This window comes from Rhinolophus ferrumequinum, chromosome 26 (genome assembly GCF_004115265.2).
Source record: "Rhinolophus ferrumequinum isolate MPI-CBG mRhiFer1 chromosome 26, mRhiFer1_v1.p, whole genome shotgun sequence".
NCBI lineage: Eukaryota > Metazoa > Chordata > Mammalia > Chiroptera > Rhinolophidae > Rhinolophus > Rhinolophus ferrumequinum.
In genome coordinates, this window is record NC_046309.1 from 18,085,834 (window position 1) to 18,104,018 (window position 18,185).

General features: G+C 43.6%; 1 protein-coding gene across 1 annotated transcript in view; it reads right to left on the reverse strand.

Moving 5' to 3' along the window:
* SND1 (staphylococcal nuclease and tudor domain containing 1) overlaps nucleotides 1-18,185 on the reverse strand; it is a 410,758-nt gene that overhangs the window by 352,068 nt on the left and 40,505 nt on the right. The window contains exons 3-9 of the mRNA XM_033098795.1: nucleotides 12,980-13,100; nucleotides 9,198-9,276; nucleotides 6,599-6,759; nucleotides 5,777-5,868; nucleotides 5,007-5,165; nucleotides 3,637-3,743; nucleotides 859-949 (exon numbers count right to left, since the gene is read on the reverse strand). Coding sequence (XP_032954686.1) covers nucleotides 859-949; nucleotides 3,637-3,743; nucleotides 5,007-5,165; nucleotides 5,777-5,868; nucleotides 6,599-6,759; nucleotides 9,198-9,276; nucleotides 12,980-13,100 — 810 coding nt within the window. The remainder of the gene's footprint in view (nucleotides 1-858; nucleotides 950-3,636; nucleotides 3,744-5,006; nucleotides 5,166-5,776; nucleotides 5,869-6,598; nucleotides 6,760-9,197; nucleotides 9,277-12,979; nucleotides 13,101-18,185) is intronic.

An 18,185-nucleotide genomic window follows, 5' to 3' on the forward strand; every position in this document is an offset into this window, starting at 1 on the left:
ACCCACACACACACCCTGAAGAAATTTGGGCAATTCTTTGGACTGTTAAAATTTTACCATGCTAAGATAAAGGAGTAGCTTTATCCAGGATTTTCCAGGCTCATAGTGCCACCTAGTGTCTTTCCATCTTCAACTGTTAGGTGACATTTCAGAAGACCAACTCGCAATACTGCGATATGAATAATTTAACCACTTCTGGCCCATAAAGACAAATCTTCCAGCATCTCTTGTCAAATATAAAAATAGGTTGAAAAACAGTGCAGCACTTTGGGAAAGTAAGGAGAACAGGTCTACTTCTCAAGGTACCAAACCCTATAACTAAGAAAAAACACTTTTATATAGCACTGCTGCTAAAACCAAACAATCTATTTATTCAGTGGCTCTAGTTCTTGTCAAAGAAATCTATCCCAGGACACAGCAATGGAGAGCTCTCAGAAAACAACGTCACATTAGGAAAAATTTAAAACCACAAGAGTCCCAAAACAGAAGAAAAGAAACTTAAGGTCATATATACACTTGGGCACAGGAAACCTAAGACAATGCCATTTGCTAAGCAGACAAAAAACAAAAAACCCTAAAATATGAGAGCCATTTCAAGGTGACAATGTCCACAACTTTAACCGGTGAACTTCTAAGGAAGTTATACAAACTTACAAAAAGAGATATTGAACTTCTCATGGTGTCTGAGTCCCCTACAATAAACACACACATGCATGCAAACACACACACGCACGCCCCCACCCCCCACCCCCCTACCCCCCCCCACCGGCTTGCCTTCAAATAGAAATGCTTCGGCTCTTGATTGTCAGTAGCCTGACAACCTTCCCTGGGCCTCCCAAGATGCTGAGAACGACTCACCTTGGCAACAAACTGCTTGTCCTTTTGGTCCAAGTTAGCAGTGGGAGCCACATAGTCTCTCCACATTCTCAGCCTGCGTTCCTTGGCAAACCTGACAACAAAGCAAGGATGCAAATCATTCAGACAGACTAGGTCAGCGAAGCAAATCCGCCATCACCCTGGGAGCAAACAGTACAGCATCAATCCTACCCTACCTCACAGACAAGGCACCCAGGAGAAAGACCAACCAGAACAAAATGTGACAGCCACAAGAGAAAGTGTATAAGCAGCTATAACGATCCACGATCCATGAGGCATATACACTATAAACCCACGGCTGGGAGGCTGGGACTAGGTGGGCAATTTTTTGAGCCTGGACAGAACAAGTCTGCCTTGATAATTAGCTCTTTGGCTTATCCAGTATCTCCTGAGTGACGAACTGGACAAAGTGGCACCGGAATGCAAACACAGAGCAAGCGCTCTTTTAAATGGGAAGAATACATACACTAAACATAGAGCGTATTTTTGTAAAACATAGGCCTGCTTCAATTTCCATTTGAATTTTGAATAGGTTATCAGCTACCCAAATCGTACATGGAGAACAAAAACAAAATCGTCACTGTGGTGCATCAAAAGACTTAAGAAAAACGGACAAAACTCCAATAGAAGTTAACTGACAAAAGTTTAAAAATCAGGTTAGCAGAAATTTTTTAAAGTACTAAGCCCAGTAGATATTTTTTTGACTCAGACTAAGAGAAGTAAATGAAATATGTGCAAAGATTGAAAAAAGAAAATCAATGAACAGCTATCTCAAGTATTTACAAACAAGCGCTGCATGTGCAGGGGAAAGGAACTACTATTTCTGAAAACAGTATTGCAACCCTTTAAAAAAGAAGAACTAAAATGAGAGAAAGACATAGCTGCGTGTAGTAGTTGTGAAATACACAAAGTACTTCAGTAGGGATTTACCAACAACGCAAGCAAGCTGAACAGAGCATGCAGAACAGCAAATAATCACATTATCAAAATATGGTTGCATTCTTTGGTCTAAACATGTTTGACAATGATGAGTACTCTCTGAAAAATCCATAGAATCTCCTATAGATGTTATGAAACATGTAGATACTGCTGTCATTGTACTCACTTTCTTCAGACAGAGGCGGGAACTTAAAGAATGCAATCAACCAAAATAATAATTTAGAATAATAGACTTACAGGATTTTCTGAACAACAACAAAAATGAGTATCACAGAACAATCAGAGGTATTTGGAACACTTGAGAAGAGTACTGTACCTTTTGAATTTAACTGTGGAACATAAAGACTAACACAACTTTTATATAATCATTGTAGTTTTCTTTGAAAAGTTCGGTTCAGTTTATTATAGAGCGTCAAGCAGATTTACAACTATTACACTTATCATTCTGCTGACAGAAGGCCAAAATTTAAGAGGCATATCTTTCTCCAATAAAGCTAGGTTTTCTTGATCTTCAATGCAAGATATCAAAATTACACAGCAAAGAAATACATCATGTTCTACTCCAGACACACACCCTGCTTCCTGTTGTACAGCTTGCTGCAAATGGGAATTTAGTTGGGATAATGCTTTGAGTCATCCATTTCTCATGAAATTACTCTTGAGAAAAATCTGACAAGAGTTTTCTTTATACTGTCTTCTTTATCCAAAACATGTAGGAAAAAACAGCCCCCGTATCAATTATAATCATTGTATTTTTCTTAATCAGACAGTCTACCTTTGTCAGACATGCCATATCAAATACCCCAGATTAAAATCTACCATTACAACTAGTTGCAAGTATTTCGGCTTACGGGTATAGAAGGATGTAAAAGACCTAAGAAATGGGACGAAGACGACAGTCATTAAATTCATGTTGTTGCACATCTCTTAGCTATGTGCCTCAAAGGCAAAACATCACATTATCAAGACCATTATAATTTTATGATTCTGAAATAAGCCACACAATAAGCCACGAGAGTGAAACATTGTCATCAGTGGTCGGTGGTCTTCCGCCTAAATGCATCCTGGGATGTGGGGGCTGGGACTTGCCCATCTCCATTCATTTGCTCTTGCGACCTGTTTCGTTTTCTCCCATTTACGCCATCAAATGAATGGGGTTCACCTACACCTGGAAATACTTGACCTTGACACTTGAAATCACCACCAATTTTTAGAATATCCACTATCATTTTTTCTGGAAATCGGTTATTTCTACATCTGCTTTAACCATAAGGCACCTAACCAAAAACATGACAACAGCACCTCACAGTTGCATTAGTATTTAGAACTAAAACATACTTTCAAATAAATTAGGGCATTACGCCTCACGATAGCACTGACAGTCCTGTTTTGGGCCGTTAGGCTCTGTCTTTCCAACATACTCCTGGCTCCAGCCTGCCTGTTTGGCAGTAACTGGTAAGAGATTTCATCATCCTCAATGAGACTCAAGTTTATTTCATCCCAAATGCCTAAAACCCCCAATTTAAGTGAGAAATGAGGCTTGGGAAAAAAATGACCTGAAAACATGAAAAAAGCAAATCAAGTAAAGAACGATGTCTGAATGAAAGTCTAGGTCCTTACTGGACAGCCCCGAATTTGACTGAACCTCGAGACTTACAAGTAAGCCACTCCTGTGAGATCCTAGCCTCTTGGAATTTCCCGAATCCTTTACTGACATAAAACAGACACTCACATAGATGGGTGAGAAAGGATCACTAGATTTCTTCCCCTAAAGATCTTTTACAAGATCCTTGGCTGGAAGGCTTCCCTGAAAAACCTTACCTCTCAGCTGCCCTCAGCTTTTCTGCACCCCGAGTGTACACTGCAATCGACCAGTCCACACAGCGTGCAAAACCTTCCTTCAGGAGGAGCTCTGTGATGTTGCCATTCTGAAAAACAAGGCACATGAGAGGGCAGGCAGAGATTAGATTCTATGGCAAGAGAATCCATTTCTCTAGAACTCCGATGCAATTAACACAGCCACAAGCTGGTCTGTAGTTTATTCAAAAATAAAACCAAAAAAAAAGTAGCAGAGCCATTTCTTTCATTAAGAAACCAGCCGTAAGACGAGAGACGCCACTCTGGACTCCTCTCAACACCCTTGGCTTCGTACCCTCACAACACAGCACAGTAGCTCTCACTTAATAGGAATAGGATAAATGTTAGTGGCACTGAATGGAATTGACTTTTCAATAGCTTTTCTTGTGGGCAGAGGAGGATGTTAATCTTTAGTGGAGATTACACCTTATTATTCCCTTCCTGAAGATCAGCACTTAGTCCGCCTTTCATAAGGGGAAAGCTGAAGAACGAGCTGAGTAAGGGAATAACTTAAGCTGCATTTTGCCCAGCGAATTACAATTCATATTCTGCTGTGACACAGAGCCATCTGGCAGGGCCCGGGCAGACAGTTAGCACTCCAGCAGAATCAGACATGACCTTGGCACGCTGCAAACCAAGCCTCCCAGCCTTCCCCAACTGCCATAATGGAAGAATTCTCTAGCCAAAAAATAGCAGTTGTTTACTCTGTATTGGATATAGGTTGTAATAATGAAAATCCACTTGAACTCCCGTATTAAAAAACAAGGTCATTTCCAGTGGGAAATGACCACAGTATACTGTAGGGTACAACTCCTGATAGTCAAAACATAAAGAACCTATTTCCTGCTCAAAAGCAGAGTTAGGAGTAAACTGGATAAGACCTGGCATTTACAAAGCAATTTCTCCATAGAACGATTTCTTCATCACAGTTCTACCAGTTCTCCTAATACGTAACTTCCAGATCTATATCCAAACTCACCAATCCTATTCTGCAAGTCTCAATGCCACTTCTAACCAATGTAGCAACCTCCCCCTTTCCTATGCACAAGACCTCTAGGACCAACACTTGGGAAAATCAGTGCTAAAAGTTCCTCTTCCCTTTAGACCCTGTAACATTTGAGATTTATTTTCTAAAAGTGAGAAGTTGCAAAGATTTGTCCAATTCTATCAGATAACTGATACCTCCCTTGAAAATGTCTAAAAAATCAGATGATAATCCTTCCAAGATATTTAAATGGCTCTTAAATAGAGAAAGAAGAGAAGCACAGGATAGCTCGTCAAACCCCAAATGGGCCCCCAACCCGACATAGCCCAGTGTGCAGGGCACCACTCACTGGATGAAGGATGGTACCCAGAATGTTCTGGTTGTGGCAGCTCTCCAAAATGATCTGAACATCCCTCTGAAGCAGTCGAGACTCGGTGAAAAATTTGGCTTCTGCAGCAAAAGGCTCTGGTGTTTCACTGCCATCTGCTTCTCGTCGAAAAGTTGGGCACTATATAGCAAAGGCAAACGGGTGAGTGATGCAGCTTAGTAATGCAGCTTAGATATGCAGCTCGACCCACTCCCACCAGACTGCACCATCCAAAAAGTACAAAAGTACGCTGGGGAAAGTCTCAGGTCAGGGCTTCTAAACCTTCTGAAAGTATACTGGTAAAAAGTAACTGGAAACAGCCTCATCATCTCAGACTTCTTGGTAAGGCAAATAACACTCACGATGTCACGGGGAGAACAATTTTAATTACAGGAAAATGACCCCTTGCCATGAAAAGATTGACCAGCGCCTAGCTTTAAATGCCTGGTATTTGTTTCATCAAAATGGATATTTTACACATTAAGATTTCAGAGCCGTCCCGCCCCCCTTTCCGGGTTTCAACAATCTCTCTGCACAGCCCACTCCAAACAGACCCTGCATACTTCAAGCATTACAAAATCGTACTTGATCTAGTGAGAATTGTCCCACTGCCAAGTTTAAAGTACTCTAGCCAATGTTCATGGCCCATGCCAGAAGAAACAGTGGGTCTGAGGTCCCCAAGCAGAAAAGCCCACCTGGGATTGACCCCTTCACAAGCCGAACCCCACGCGCAGCCCCGCGGATGGTCTGACCTTGATCCCCGACAGCATGACGGTAACCAGGTAGTAGTCGGGGAGGAGCAGGGCCCTGACCACACTGCCATCTCGCACGTGCTCGATGATAGCTGCACAACAGAATGAACAGCCTAAGCCAGTAGCAAAACTCATGCCAGGAATCAACAATGCCTAATCCACCTGCACTGGACGCAGTTCCTCTCCCCCCAGCCCCTCAGGAAAGCCTCCCTCTGAGAAGTGATGAAGGGCTGGCAGCTCATCAGTGCTCACCCAGCACACTCTTCCATGAACTACTCCTGGGGAACAAAGATTGGGACGACTTCTACGTCTTTTGAACATCTGGGACCTCATGGCTCATACCTAAAACTTTGTGATCAGTAAGGTAAGTTGCTCGCCTTAATACCAGGTGCCCAGCAAATAATAATTCATAACAAGTCAAGATTGATCATCATTTTATTTTACTGAGTCAGTGTTAACAAGATCTCAAAGTAGGGCCAGAACTATATGGGTGTGTGTGTGTGTGTGTGTGTGTGTGTGTGTGTGTGTGTGAGAGATGGTACTTAAGTGGCCTTCTTTTAGAAAACAGGAAGATCCTCAATGTGCAAAGATACCAGCAATTTACCACCCTATACCAGCAAAGGACTAACCTCTCCAAACTACATCTGATGGGACCCACGCGAACTGGATTCAAGTTCCCTTCCCAAATAACCACGTGATGGTCTACACTTTACAATTCCCCGTGGATACTAAATAAGCAGGAGAGGTTCCATGACCAAGAAGTTCACGAGCACACGGGCAGAAGTCACCCTGAGACCATGTGTCTGTGCCCGCCAGCCTCACCGTTGACGGGCTTCTGGTGGTGTGAGTCCACGAAGTGCCGTGGGTTCTCAATGGTGTACTTGAGGTCCCGGACGGTGTGAGAACCGTTCCCCTCACTCCACGTCCCTTTCTTAGCGGCCTTCGCTTGCTCCTCACATTCCGAAAGCCGGTTCTGCTCAGGACTGGGAAGTGAAAAATCAAAACGCATGGTTAGTGAATGAGTTCACAACAGAAATCTCGGGCTCTTCTTTGACTCTGGGTTTCTTCAGCATCTTCCCTCTTTGAAGAGACCAAAGCATTTGTTGCAGATCAATAACTTCAGATGCAAGCCTACAACCAGAAAACCACCATGAGTGCAACTTCTAGATTCCAGATTTGTTCCCTCAAACAACAGATTCAGTCTTAAGAGCATTTAATGAGAAGATCCAAGAACACACATCTCAGTATTCCCACCAGCAGTGACTACAAGAGAACGAGTTGGTAGCTCAGAGGGAAGCAGCTCTGGAGGGTACAGCTTCATTTAACTACCTGATTCTGGAACTGGAATCCAGGCAGAGCTCAGCAGGACACAGTGCAGGGAAGGTGAGAACCACCCTTGCTCCCTGTCGTCTACAGACCAGGGTTGGGGAATGCAGAGCAAATACTGTTTGTTATTGCAGATAACGTCACCCCAAAATTACTTGCACATTCAAAAAGGCCAGCTAAGGCAAAGCAATTTGAAAATGTTAGACTCCTTCTTCATCAGGCAGAAAACCAAACTGCATACTAGAGTAGCCAGCAAGTCAGCAGATAAACAAAACCAAAAAAACCACTAGAAATGGCTCTGCTCTTCTCTCACACACACACATATCTGAGCCAAGAACTGAGCAGGGAGCCACATGGCCTCTCCACGATCTCAATACTTGGTTCCATCAATGGCGATGTGCATACATTGAATCTCCCACCTTGATAGGTAGCAATGACTAAGTAAGGATCCCTGCCCTACAATTTCTCAAACCAGAAGTCTTCAGTAACTCTCTTCCCCACTCCCCACAACAGAAGAAAATCACATCCTCAGGAATCCGAAGTAGCCAGAATCCAATGGGGAAATGCAGCTCCAGAGATAGAAGCCAACATAGAAACTGAGAAAAGGGGGCTTTAAGATAACTTTGGAGGAAAAAAAGGACTGATAGACCAGGGGAGATTACTTCATTGAGATGGTATGATACTGCCATGGGCTTTCTAAAACTTCCTCATTCCGGTTGCAAACTGGATTCCTAACACACAGCACAATGGTTATCATGCCAGCAACTGTCCTTAAGATGTAACTTAATGACACGCTTCTAAAAACACCACCTAAGATACATGTCTTAATTCAACCAATCCCCACATGCTCACACCCCAGTTACAGACTCCAGCAAACGAGTCTGAAGTTGGACAAGTAGATGGTGAGTGAGGGTCCCCAAGTCTATGAAAGCAGGAGATGCACAAAGTGCGTTTTTGCCTTTGCTCACCCCCAATATTGGTACAGTCTGTGCAAATATTTATCCAAAGCCTTTTCTAAGCTATATTAGTTGCTATAATATAGCAAGGATTAATGATTTAAACAGCATCTTTAGCCTCCAAATTACTGATGTCGCATATCACTTTTCAGAGACTAAAGTGTTAATTAAAGCCAGCTGCAATCCATCCTGCTGAGAGCCAAGACTGGTGAACTTGAACATGATACATGGGCTACAAAGCCTACATGCCTAACACTCATCTCTTGTAAGTTCACACTGCCATTAGCTAAACAAATCCATTTTTACCTACCACTTATTAAGTATCTACAGAGCCATAGACCAAACCTGACTTAATGGCTTTGGAGAGAGAGAAATTTTCCCTGACTTTAAAGCAGAACCATTGAGACCTTGTCAGTTTTGCTAGATTCCAAGCAGCAGATTTTGCTTTGAATTCTATTTAGTCATTCCATTTTATTTTTCACTGCACTGTTACTTGTACATGATATATTGTATATCTATTTGTGCTGGTTTATTGTCTGTCTCCCCCACTGAAATGTCAGCAGAAGCTAAGCTTGTTTGTTCACTGCACTATTGTCAGTGCTAAGAACACAGCCTGGCACATAGTACTGGCTCAGTGAATCTTTCGGGATGGAAAGGTAACTACTCTGCAACTGATCATCGTGTTTCCCTGAAAATAAGACCTAACCGGAAAATAAGCCCTAGCATGATTTTTCAGGATGACATCCCCTGAACATAAGCCCTAATGCGCCTTTTGGAGCAAAAATTAATATAAGACCAGTCTTATTTTCAGGGAAACACAGTACCTAAGGTTTAAGACAGAGCCTGTCGACTCCTAGGAAGAACAGAGCTGCCTTGTCTCCAACCCTGTTCTTAAAGGAGTTACATACATCAAATGCCACGATGAATGCTGAGTGACCTGCTAGCCCACAATGACCCACATCTGGGCAGTAATGTCCTAAAAGCCAGAGACCAGCAGAAGCTACCCATTTAATGTCAGGCGACAAGGATGAAAACGCAGCGCAGCCAATACAGAGCTGACCCGACCTCCCTTGCGCGACCCCAACTCTCACGGCAGAGCAGAAGGAGGCCAGAGGGTCAGAAGAGTAACGAAGACTTACTTATTGGCTCTCATGCCTTCTCTGCGGGTGGCCAAGCCCTCTGCAACCAGAGACTCTGCAATGTTTTCCCCATTGGTATCTGAGAAGGAAAAAAGGGAATTAAACACAAGATTCAAGTCTGCCTCCAATGGCAACAGCTCGAGCGGAGCCCCCTTTCACCCTTAGCTCTTCGAGGAAAGTGTGGTGCCAGAGAATTGGAAAAGGCAGCAATGTCCAAAAACCCAAGTGTTGGGTTTTTCAGAAAACCTCTTCGCCCAAAATGTCCAGGCTCTAACACCCAAAGGTCTATAAATCTTTTTCTCAGGACTTTGTTTCTAATTTTCTTGTGTATCTCCCGGGCCAGAGGCAATCTCAGAAACTACTGGAGACTGACAAGAAAACCAGACACATGTGGCAGCCCAGAAGAGCGTAAAGAGCGCTGACCTGAGCGGAGAAGCCCGGAGCAGAATACTAAGTCTTCTCTTACAGCTTAGACGAGACCTCTCAGCAACTTCATTTACTTTCCTATAAAATGGGAACAGACCTGCCTGATGGCTTCTTGTGAGGATTAAACAACGTCTGCAAATCTCCAAGGACACAGGAATGAGAAACACAGCACACAATCACAGAGACAGATTTGTTTAGGATTGTCTGTCGCATTTTATACCAGCAAGTCCAATTCCTCTCAGGATGCCCTATTCTCTGCTCCAACAGGACCCAAGACAAGCTACACCGTTTGAAAAAGACTTTCTCCTGCTCTCACAGAGACCCGGGGGACAGTGTCTAGATTTCTAATCTCTCACACAGCAGCCTTCACAGCAGGCAAGAAAAATGAAGCTAAATGTAAAACCCACCCTGATGAAGCTTTACCTGGACACTTGAAACATTAATTGCAGTTCCATGCTATTTGAAAAGCTTTTAGGTTCTGTAAATTTTCTTAAATCTTTGCTTGTCAGCCAAAATGATAAAGGAAGACACCTATGAGGGAATCACTGCATAAAAATCTTTCGTATGGCAGAGAACAAGTTCCTAGATAAACGGAAACACAGCAGTCTAGCTGAGAGGTAAGTCAGCACCGAAAAAAATTCTGTCAGGTTTCTAATCGGTACACTACACAACGACTTCTGCAAACAATAACAAGTAGACTCACCACGCACAAACCCAAACTAAATGCCTTGCCATCAGCATGCCCAAATTTCTGCAGAGGCAGATTATAAGCCTCTTTCCTTACCAAGAAAAGTAAAGATGAATGACATTTACACAGAGGACGCTCAGGTTCTGAGACTGAGTGTGGATCACAAGAACCTTTCCACTGAGGTCACTGCTGAGGCCAGACACACACAGCTAAGTGATATCAGCAAATACTAAACATTACACTGGTTCTTTCAAAGCAACAGGATCCCCAAAGAATGGAAAGTCGAAAGGAAGGATTCAACAATTAAGGGAAAAGTTGAGCAGTAAGGGGCCAAGAGGCCAGGGGGTGAAAAGAAGGAAGCGGGGGTACAAACAAGGTGAGTGGCCATAATACCAGCCAATCAACAGCACCCAGTGACTCTCAGACATTTCCTTGGCACACAGCACTTTGACAATGGCCGTCGGCAGGCCTGATTCTAAAAACTGAGTTCTGATTGCACCTTCTAAGGCAGAAAAATACATTTCCCTGGGTCAGCCACCCAAAGAAAGCAACAAAATGTGGTGGACAGAATACTGAAAACAGGGAATTTGTACAGCAAGCATCTGATTCTTGCTTATTACTTTCAAGTTATGAATTTGATCAATTCACAATTGGGGATGGCCCTAAGAACAGATGGGTAACTATTATTTTCTCCAAAAGTCTGAAGACTAATCCTCTTTTGTTACTATGCTGCATGTAGGTTAACCACAATGTCTCAAATTCTACCATTCTCCCCCATCATAAAAAGAGTAAATAGGGTAAATATTTGAATACTAATTAATGATCTAAGCGACTGTTTCCTTTCATTAGAGTTGGCATTAGAGTTGGTTAAAGTATGTGAGTGAAAATATTAAAGTTGAAGCCATTTAAGTCTTTAAAACTGAAAGATGTAGGTGATTTCAGTCATTCTTTCACTACACGTTTATTGATAACATCCTATGTGCCAGGTTTTATTCTAAACATGTTACTGCTAAATTATATCCAGTCTGTAATCTGGGTCAGTTTAAAACAATAAACTTTTTAAAAATAACTTTAAACAACTAGATTGAAACAACTACTTGACTTGGAGCTGATGGGTCCTGGAAAAACACACTTAAAATCAATTAAAAATTTTTTTACATAAAGTAAATAAATAAATAATTTGACCATTTTTGTTGAAGACCAAGGTTATTTAAAAGAACTCTTAGATATGGGCTCTTTATAGAGACATCTGTGCCTGCAACTATCTGTAGTCCAGTGAGGTCTCTTCTGGAAAAATAGAAGACTGACTAGCTAAAATAAAATTGGAATTTTTTTAGGTAATGAAATCTTTGAACAACTGCATTTTGAAGACAGTGCACTTCTATTTATCTTATGTTCTTCTCACCAGTAACCATCCAACAATAATGCTTAAGAGTTTGTTTCCTTTCCTACTGTGTTTTTTGAATTATGGGTGAAAGGCAAATTTGTCTATTTCTCTTTTTGAAAAGATTCTATGTATTTCTATAACTTCCCATTCTATCAAGAAGCAGATAGCCATGTGTCTGGGAAGCTGGAAAAGGTGGTGTTTCTCTATCAGGTAAATTAGACAAGATGCCTCCAAGGTCACGGCCAACTTGCTTTTCTAAGACCTCTACAACTAAAATCAGAATCTACAAATAGGATCACAGGAGGATGTTGTTAGCCTTGCCATTCTACCCTGCCATTCTACTTGCTTACTTCCAACACTAACTACCCAAGTCAAACGAACTATCTAAAGCAGCTCAGCTGGAAGGTTATCAAAGAATCACAGGAAACTTTAAAAAATTTTTCTGTTCCCCAAATACTTTCAGATGAACACAACTGTTTTACACTTTATGGAGAACATTCTACTAAGTTTTTCAATGTCCTATTTCTGTTCAAACTACATTCCACGAGCTTACTCTCCCTCTACTTAATCCAAAAGACCAGAACACCTAATATCCCATGAGCCATCTGGCCCAGCTAAACAACAGGCATGTGTGCACACATACATGTATTTACTTAGTACACACTCTGTGCCAGAGCTAGGTTCTTTACATATACTATCTTTTTAACCTTACAAATAAAGTAACCAGGGCTTAGAAAGGTGAAGGGTTACGTAAGGGTTCACAAGGGAAGAGAGCCAGGATTCTAACCAACAGGCACACAATTCCAAGGGCTGCGTCGTTTCCATTCAATCACAAAACACGTGGCTTGCAAAAAAACCACAAGCCCTAAACAAATCTTCCTTTCCTAAAGGGAGTCCCCATGATGGAAAGAAAAACCACAAATAGATAAAGGAAATAGAAGATACAATCGGAAATCTATAGCAATTCAATTAGCACTGTGACCTAGCAACACAGCTGTTGAGTTCCGCGGGCTTTGGGCCTAACGATGGGGAATAACGCTGTGCTGTACCACACACCCCTAAGCCGTGCCAGGAGAGCGGGCCCAGCAGGAAAGGAGGAAACGCAAGAGTGGCACGTGCCTCTACACATGCACGCCCAAAGCACTTCCACCTACGTCAGCAGCCAACTGTCCTCCAGCCCCCACCACCCGCGCTCATACTGGCCTTCCACCAGATGGAAACTGACCTCTGGAGGAACTTTACACTCAGAGAGAAATGCATCCTTTCCTCCTTGCTACTCACCTTTTCCAAGGTAGATCATGCCATACTCTCGCCCCTGGGGAGTCTTGTTTTCTATCGTGAAACAGACTTCCTTCCCAATCAGCTTCTTCCGAAGAAACTCTCGAGCAGGAAATGCCCAGGGCTGAAACACAGAGCAAATGCGTCACAGGAGAGCTGCCGAGGTCCCCCCCACAATCAGCAGTCAGGGTCACTCCTTTAGGACCCTGGCCCTGCACCAGGCCCCGAGGAGAACATAAAAATGAAAGGCACACAACGCAGAGCACACACTTCGGGAGCTCAGGAAAAAGCAGGTCTAGGGACTGGTTGCATGAGCACACAGGCCCTAAAATCAGGCCTCGTGGTTTTCCAGGTGCTGGCGGTCGTACTTTTTCCCCCATCACCATCTATTCAGAGCTATAGCTTACTTCGTGAATAATAATTGCCAATAATTTTATAGCACTTACCAGGTGTCAGCCACTACTCTAGATGCTTTATATTTATTAACCCACTGCTGAGTGGGAAGTCCAGGCTCCAGAAATTCGCCTAGCCAAAGGGAACTCATTAACCACCTCCATTTCTTTGCCTCTTTCCAGTTTACAAAGCACTTTCACTGACTATGATTAAACCAGCCTGAAACCTCCAGTTCCGCGCACTGTGGAGTAAGGATACGGTTCTGGCGCTGCTACTGCAGTGAGCCCCCTCCTCCAGTAAGAGCCTCGCTGATGTCCTGTCCTCCCCCTTGTTAAAGAACAGCCAACAGAGTGGAGAAGAGGAAGAAGTATTCTCCCCAAGTGTCCTCTTCTCGTACCGCTCTACTCTGTAACTACACCGGGGGGACCCTATACAGGTCCCAGAATCTTCGGGAAGACACAAGTAACAGGCCCTGGGAAGGGGTCACTTCAACACTGGCACAGAGCGTCAGCCACACGGCCACAATATGAAGCAGAGTCTCCATGTGACCTCAAGATACCGGGCAAAGGCATGGTATTGCCATCCCCAGACCACCACTCCTAGGATGGTACAGACAAAGCTAGACGTCTCCTCTGAAGTAGTCAGTCTGTCACAGTGGGTCCCCCACAGTCACTTGAATGTACAGTCTGGACCTAGCTCGGTGCCCCAAGTTCCCTTAGAAAAGAAATGAGGAAGGAGGGGTAAGAGTTCAAGGAGTATATGATAAGCAGGAGCTCACGTGCAGAAAAAATGCGAAGTATAAACGGGGAAAGGGGTGTACGATGGGCACACCTGTTTATTACAATCTCGTGGAGCCACACACCATACAGGCACAACAGCACGCCCGTGGCCTGAAAAGGAACGCTCTGCTGACCTTTTCAGGCCATGAAGATGACTCTCTGGGGTTATCCAACAAACTTTTCTGGAAGGAAAACATCCATATGACTTTCCAGAAACCAGAAGCCAAGCACTGTACTGGGCTGTGTTCACAAAACCAGTCCGGTTGTATAACCCGAATTGTGGAAGGTTCTGGGAGAACTGATCCTGAGCAAGTGCTCTCAGACACACAAACACCAGCTCACACCCTCTCATCTATTGCTCTCTCCTCAAGGCACCAACGAGCAGAGTCAACAACTCAATGGCAACAGAGCTCACCACATTTTTATGGCCCTTGCCCTACTCCTAAAAAATGAAAACAGATACTTATCACCAAAGTCTGATGATTGATAAATGAACCCAATTATCAAACAAGCACAGAAACACTACTGAATCAAGTAACACAGGCTCCTACGATTTTTATTAACTTAGTGATCTCTAAAAACTATGGATCTAATGTTTAGGATTTAATTCTGCGTGCCACACTACTATCTAAAATTCAGTAACACACTGCCTTCCTAAACACTTGGGAAAGTTCTGATAAGACAGGTACTCCGAAAGGAAGCCAAGACTTTGGTAAAAATTCATTTATCAAGGGTCAGTTCACAAGGAAGTATCTAGCCGCTGTGGGAAAACCTCCAATTATCTACCAGCAAGGCACAATCACTTGAAGCTTTCAAAGCCTTCTGAAGGAGCACTCTTCTCTGAGGACCTTAATTTTACAGCTGGTCAGTCACTGGGCCATAAGAGAAAGTCACCCTAGAAGTCTTGAAGAGGACATACACCCAATCCTATTAACAAAACAAAAAAATCTAGTTTCTGTCATCTTCCTTTCTTAAACCGACCTTCGCAAGTTGTATCCCACCAAGAGTTGGGCAAATTCATTCACTGGATAAGATATTACATGAAGACAGGCAACTGGGAGAGTCAGGAAAGGGACCGACCCCCTCCCTGCTCACAAGGGCAGCGGAGCACTCTGGGAGAGACTGTGTACAAACATTCACACCGACGGCGACCAGCAGGCCCCCTGAGGGAGAGCAAAGGCTATTCCAACAGAGCCTGTCAGGAAACTCTGCTTAAAGCGTTTATCAAACAAGGTCCAGCATGGCTGAACAGGAAGACTAAGTATTCAAATGATGTCCCAGAGTGCCATCTAAGAAGCAGATGGCCCTTAAGTAGCTGGGATGCAAAAGTCCCTCTTCCCTTTAGAATTCCCTCTTCCCAACAGTAGCAGAGCTAGCAGCTTGCTCTCTGCTCCCAGACCCAAGCGAGGTTCTGAGGTCTACCATGATGAAACAGAATTTTTAATTCCAATCTTTTCTTTGGACCAGATAGACTCAAAATTACTGGAACAAGATGAAATCCCACAGCAATGTATGAGTAAAATCGTAAAGCTAACTACTTTTGTGCCTGGCCCAATGTTTAATACCACTGGTCCCTCTTTCTCTTCTAATCATTCCACTGCATCACCTGTATATGCAGCTAATCCCTCTGTACCCCAACCGCCCCACCACCCCAATTCTCAAAAGCTCCACTGAACACAGGACTGTGACATTCATTTCTATATTTCTCATGAAACCAGCAGAGCCTCGCACATAACGGGAGCTCAGTAACTCCATGGGAAATAAATGTATAATTCCATAGTGCCCATCAGTGCAGGATCTAGGCTGTCTGGAGTAGCTAGGCAATGCTGGGGATTAGTCTGAGACAGGGCAGTGACGGCTGGGGACATACCATGGGGACGCTTCTATTGCCACAGGACTCAGGAGACAGCTGAGTTTCTGTGAAAGAAGCTATCGGGAGGGAAGGCAGAGAACAAGTAAGAGAATGACATTTGGGACAGTGAAACGGGAAGCAAATGAACACTAATGTCCCTGACTCTATTTAAATGTGAAAAGACCTGACCATACGCTCAAAAACAATGCTGTGATCAATGGAAAGCCAGAGAGAGAGGGTAATGCCACGTTGCAAACTCCACTGATCCCCAAAGCAGAGATGCTCAGCTTCTTCTCCTCATTATTCACGTCAATGTTTATTCACTGCAAACCGGCTTCGCGTCAGGCACTGACTAGGCATCAGATGAGAGCAAAGGTCCCTCCTCTCGAGGAGCTTACGCTCTAGTAGAGCAAGACACATACATATGGAATGAAATGGTAGGAATGCTATGACAGCACGAAAATGGGACGACGAAAGGAGATGTCAGACGTGACTTCTCAGGAGGCAGACTCCTCAGAGGCAGACGCCCAGGGCACAGGTGGAGAAGGAGCTCCTAACGGAGTGAGCAGCGTGGGCTGAGGCACCAGCAGCGAGACTCAAGCGGCTCCGAGAAGTTCTTCAGCTTGGCTGGAACTTAGCACCCCAGAGCGGGGTCGGTAAGAGAAGACTACAAGTCAAACCACAAAAGTCTGGGCTTCAGTCCCAGACTACGGCATTTAGATGTGTCACAGAGGAAATGAGGAATTCCTGAAGTGTCTGGGAAGGACACTGAGCAAGGCACTCAACAAAACTATGTTTCAAAAAGATGTGGGAGCTTATAGAGAAAGGAGTCAAAGGAAGGAGACTGAAGGCAGAGACGATTATTGCACGATTCCAAGCACACCATCAGACCTGAACAAAGGACCATAGGAGTAGTACTGAAGTTTCAAGGTTGGAGCAGAGAGGTTTTAAGGAGGCAAAATCTCTAGGTCTCGACAAAGGCCTGGGAGGTGGGGGGCGGGGGGAGGGGTTGAAATAAGAGCGAGGGAAATCAGGTTTCTGATGCGGGTTACCAGTTGGCCTCGCTGACGTGAGCCAGAGCAGCTTCAAGGGCCTGGTACAGGGAAACCCAGATCACAGCAGGACAAGGAGAGACTGGATTATTAGGACAGAGAACTAGTGACTACGGCTGAGAAAGAGTGAAATCTACAGCTATCGATCGAATACTTCATGTCACAGGGACGTTTGAAGAGTTACCAGGAGAAACATAGTGAGACTGAGTTGCTCTGAAAGAAACAAAAAGCATTAGATTGTATAAACACATGAAACTTTAATGAGAAGTGGCATCAGATTACATGGTATGCTTTCAGCTAGGATAGTTCTGGTAAGATTTTATTATACTGTTACATAGGATACAGTTAAGATATTTTAGAACAAGCTCCAACCGGCCTTGTGTTTCTCTGCCCTAGATTCTCATCCACAAAACAGGAAATTAAAACCCTTCCTTCCTAGAGGCTACACTGCTTCTTCCTTCTGGGGAAATGAACTTGCTCAGCTCTAGCCTGCCAGGGTTAACACTCTTCTCCTCTCAGAAGCGGTCCAGCTGTTACATAACAGCCAAATAAAAGGAGAAGAACTATTCAAAATGTTGGTCAAGGAAAGCACTTTGCGCCCAAAATTTGAAAAGTGCTGAGATTTAATCTTTGGTGTCTGGTCTAACAGTATTTGTAGCAGCAGAAATTATCAAATAACACTCGTGATTACCACAAGTAAGATTTATTAGGTACTTTGTAAAGCACGTAGGCATGTGCTAAGCCCTTCACTATTATTCCCAATACTTGTGCTCACTGAGGGAGGACCAATGAAAAAGAACTGATTTTGATCTATTTCGTCATTATCTCAAGAATCTGATTGCTGTTGAAAGCAGAATTTGGGGTGATTTTTCTCTATTTTCTATAACACTGCTTCACTGTCTTCTCAATTCAAACAAACTACCCTTCATTACAAATGGAAAAAACTGAACACTTTCCTTAAGTAAGAGATCCCCGTGGCTGCTTTTTCTTCTCCACTTCTGTCTCAGGGAACAGAGGAAAGCTGAGGTTCCAGCTTGCTCAACAACCATCAAGCTGGGGCAAAGCACAAATCATTAGGATCCAGAAATTTCGTTTCTGATCGCCAAAGCACAGCTAAAGGAGAGACGAGAGCT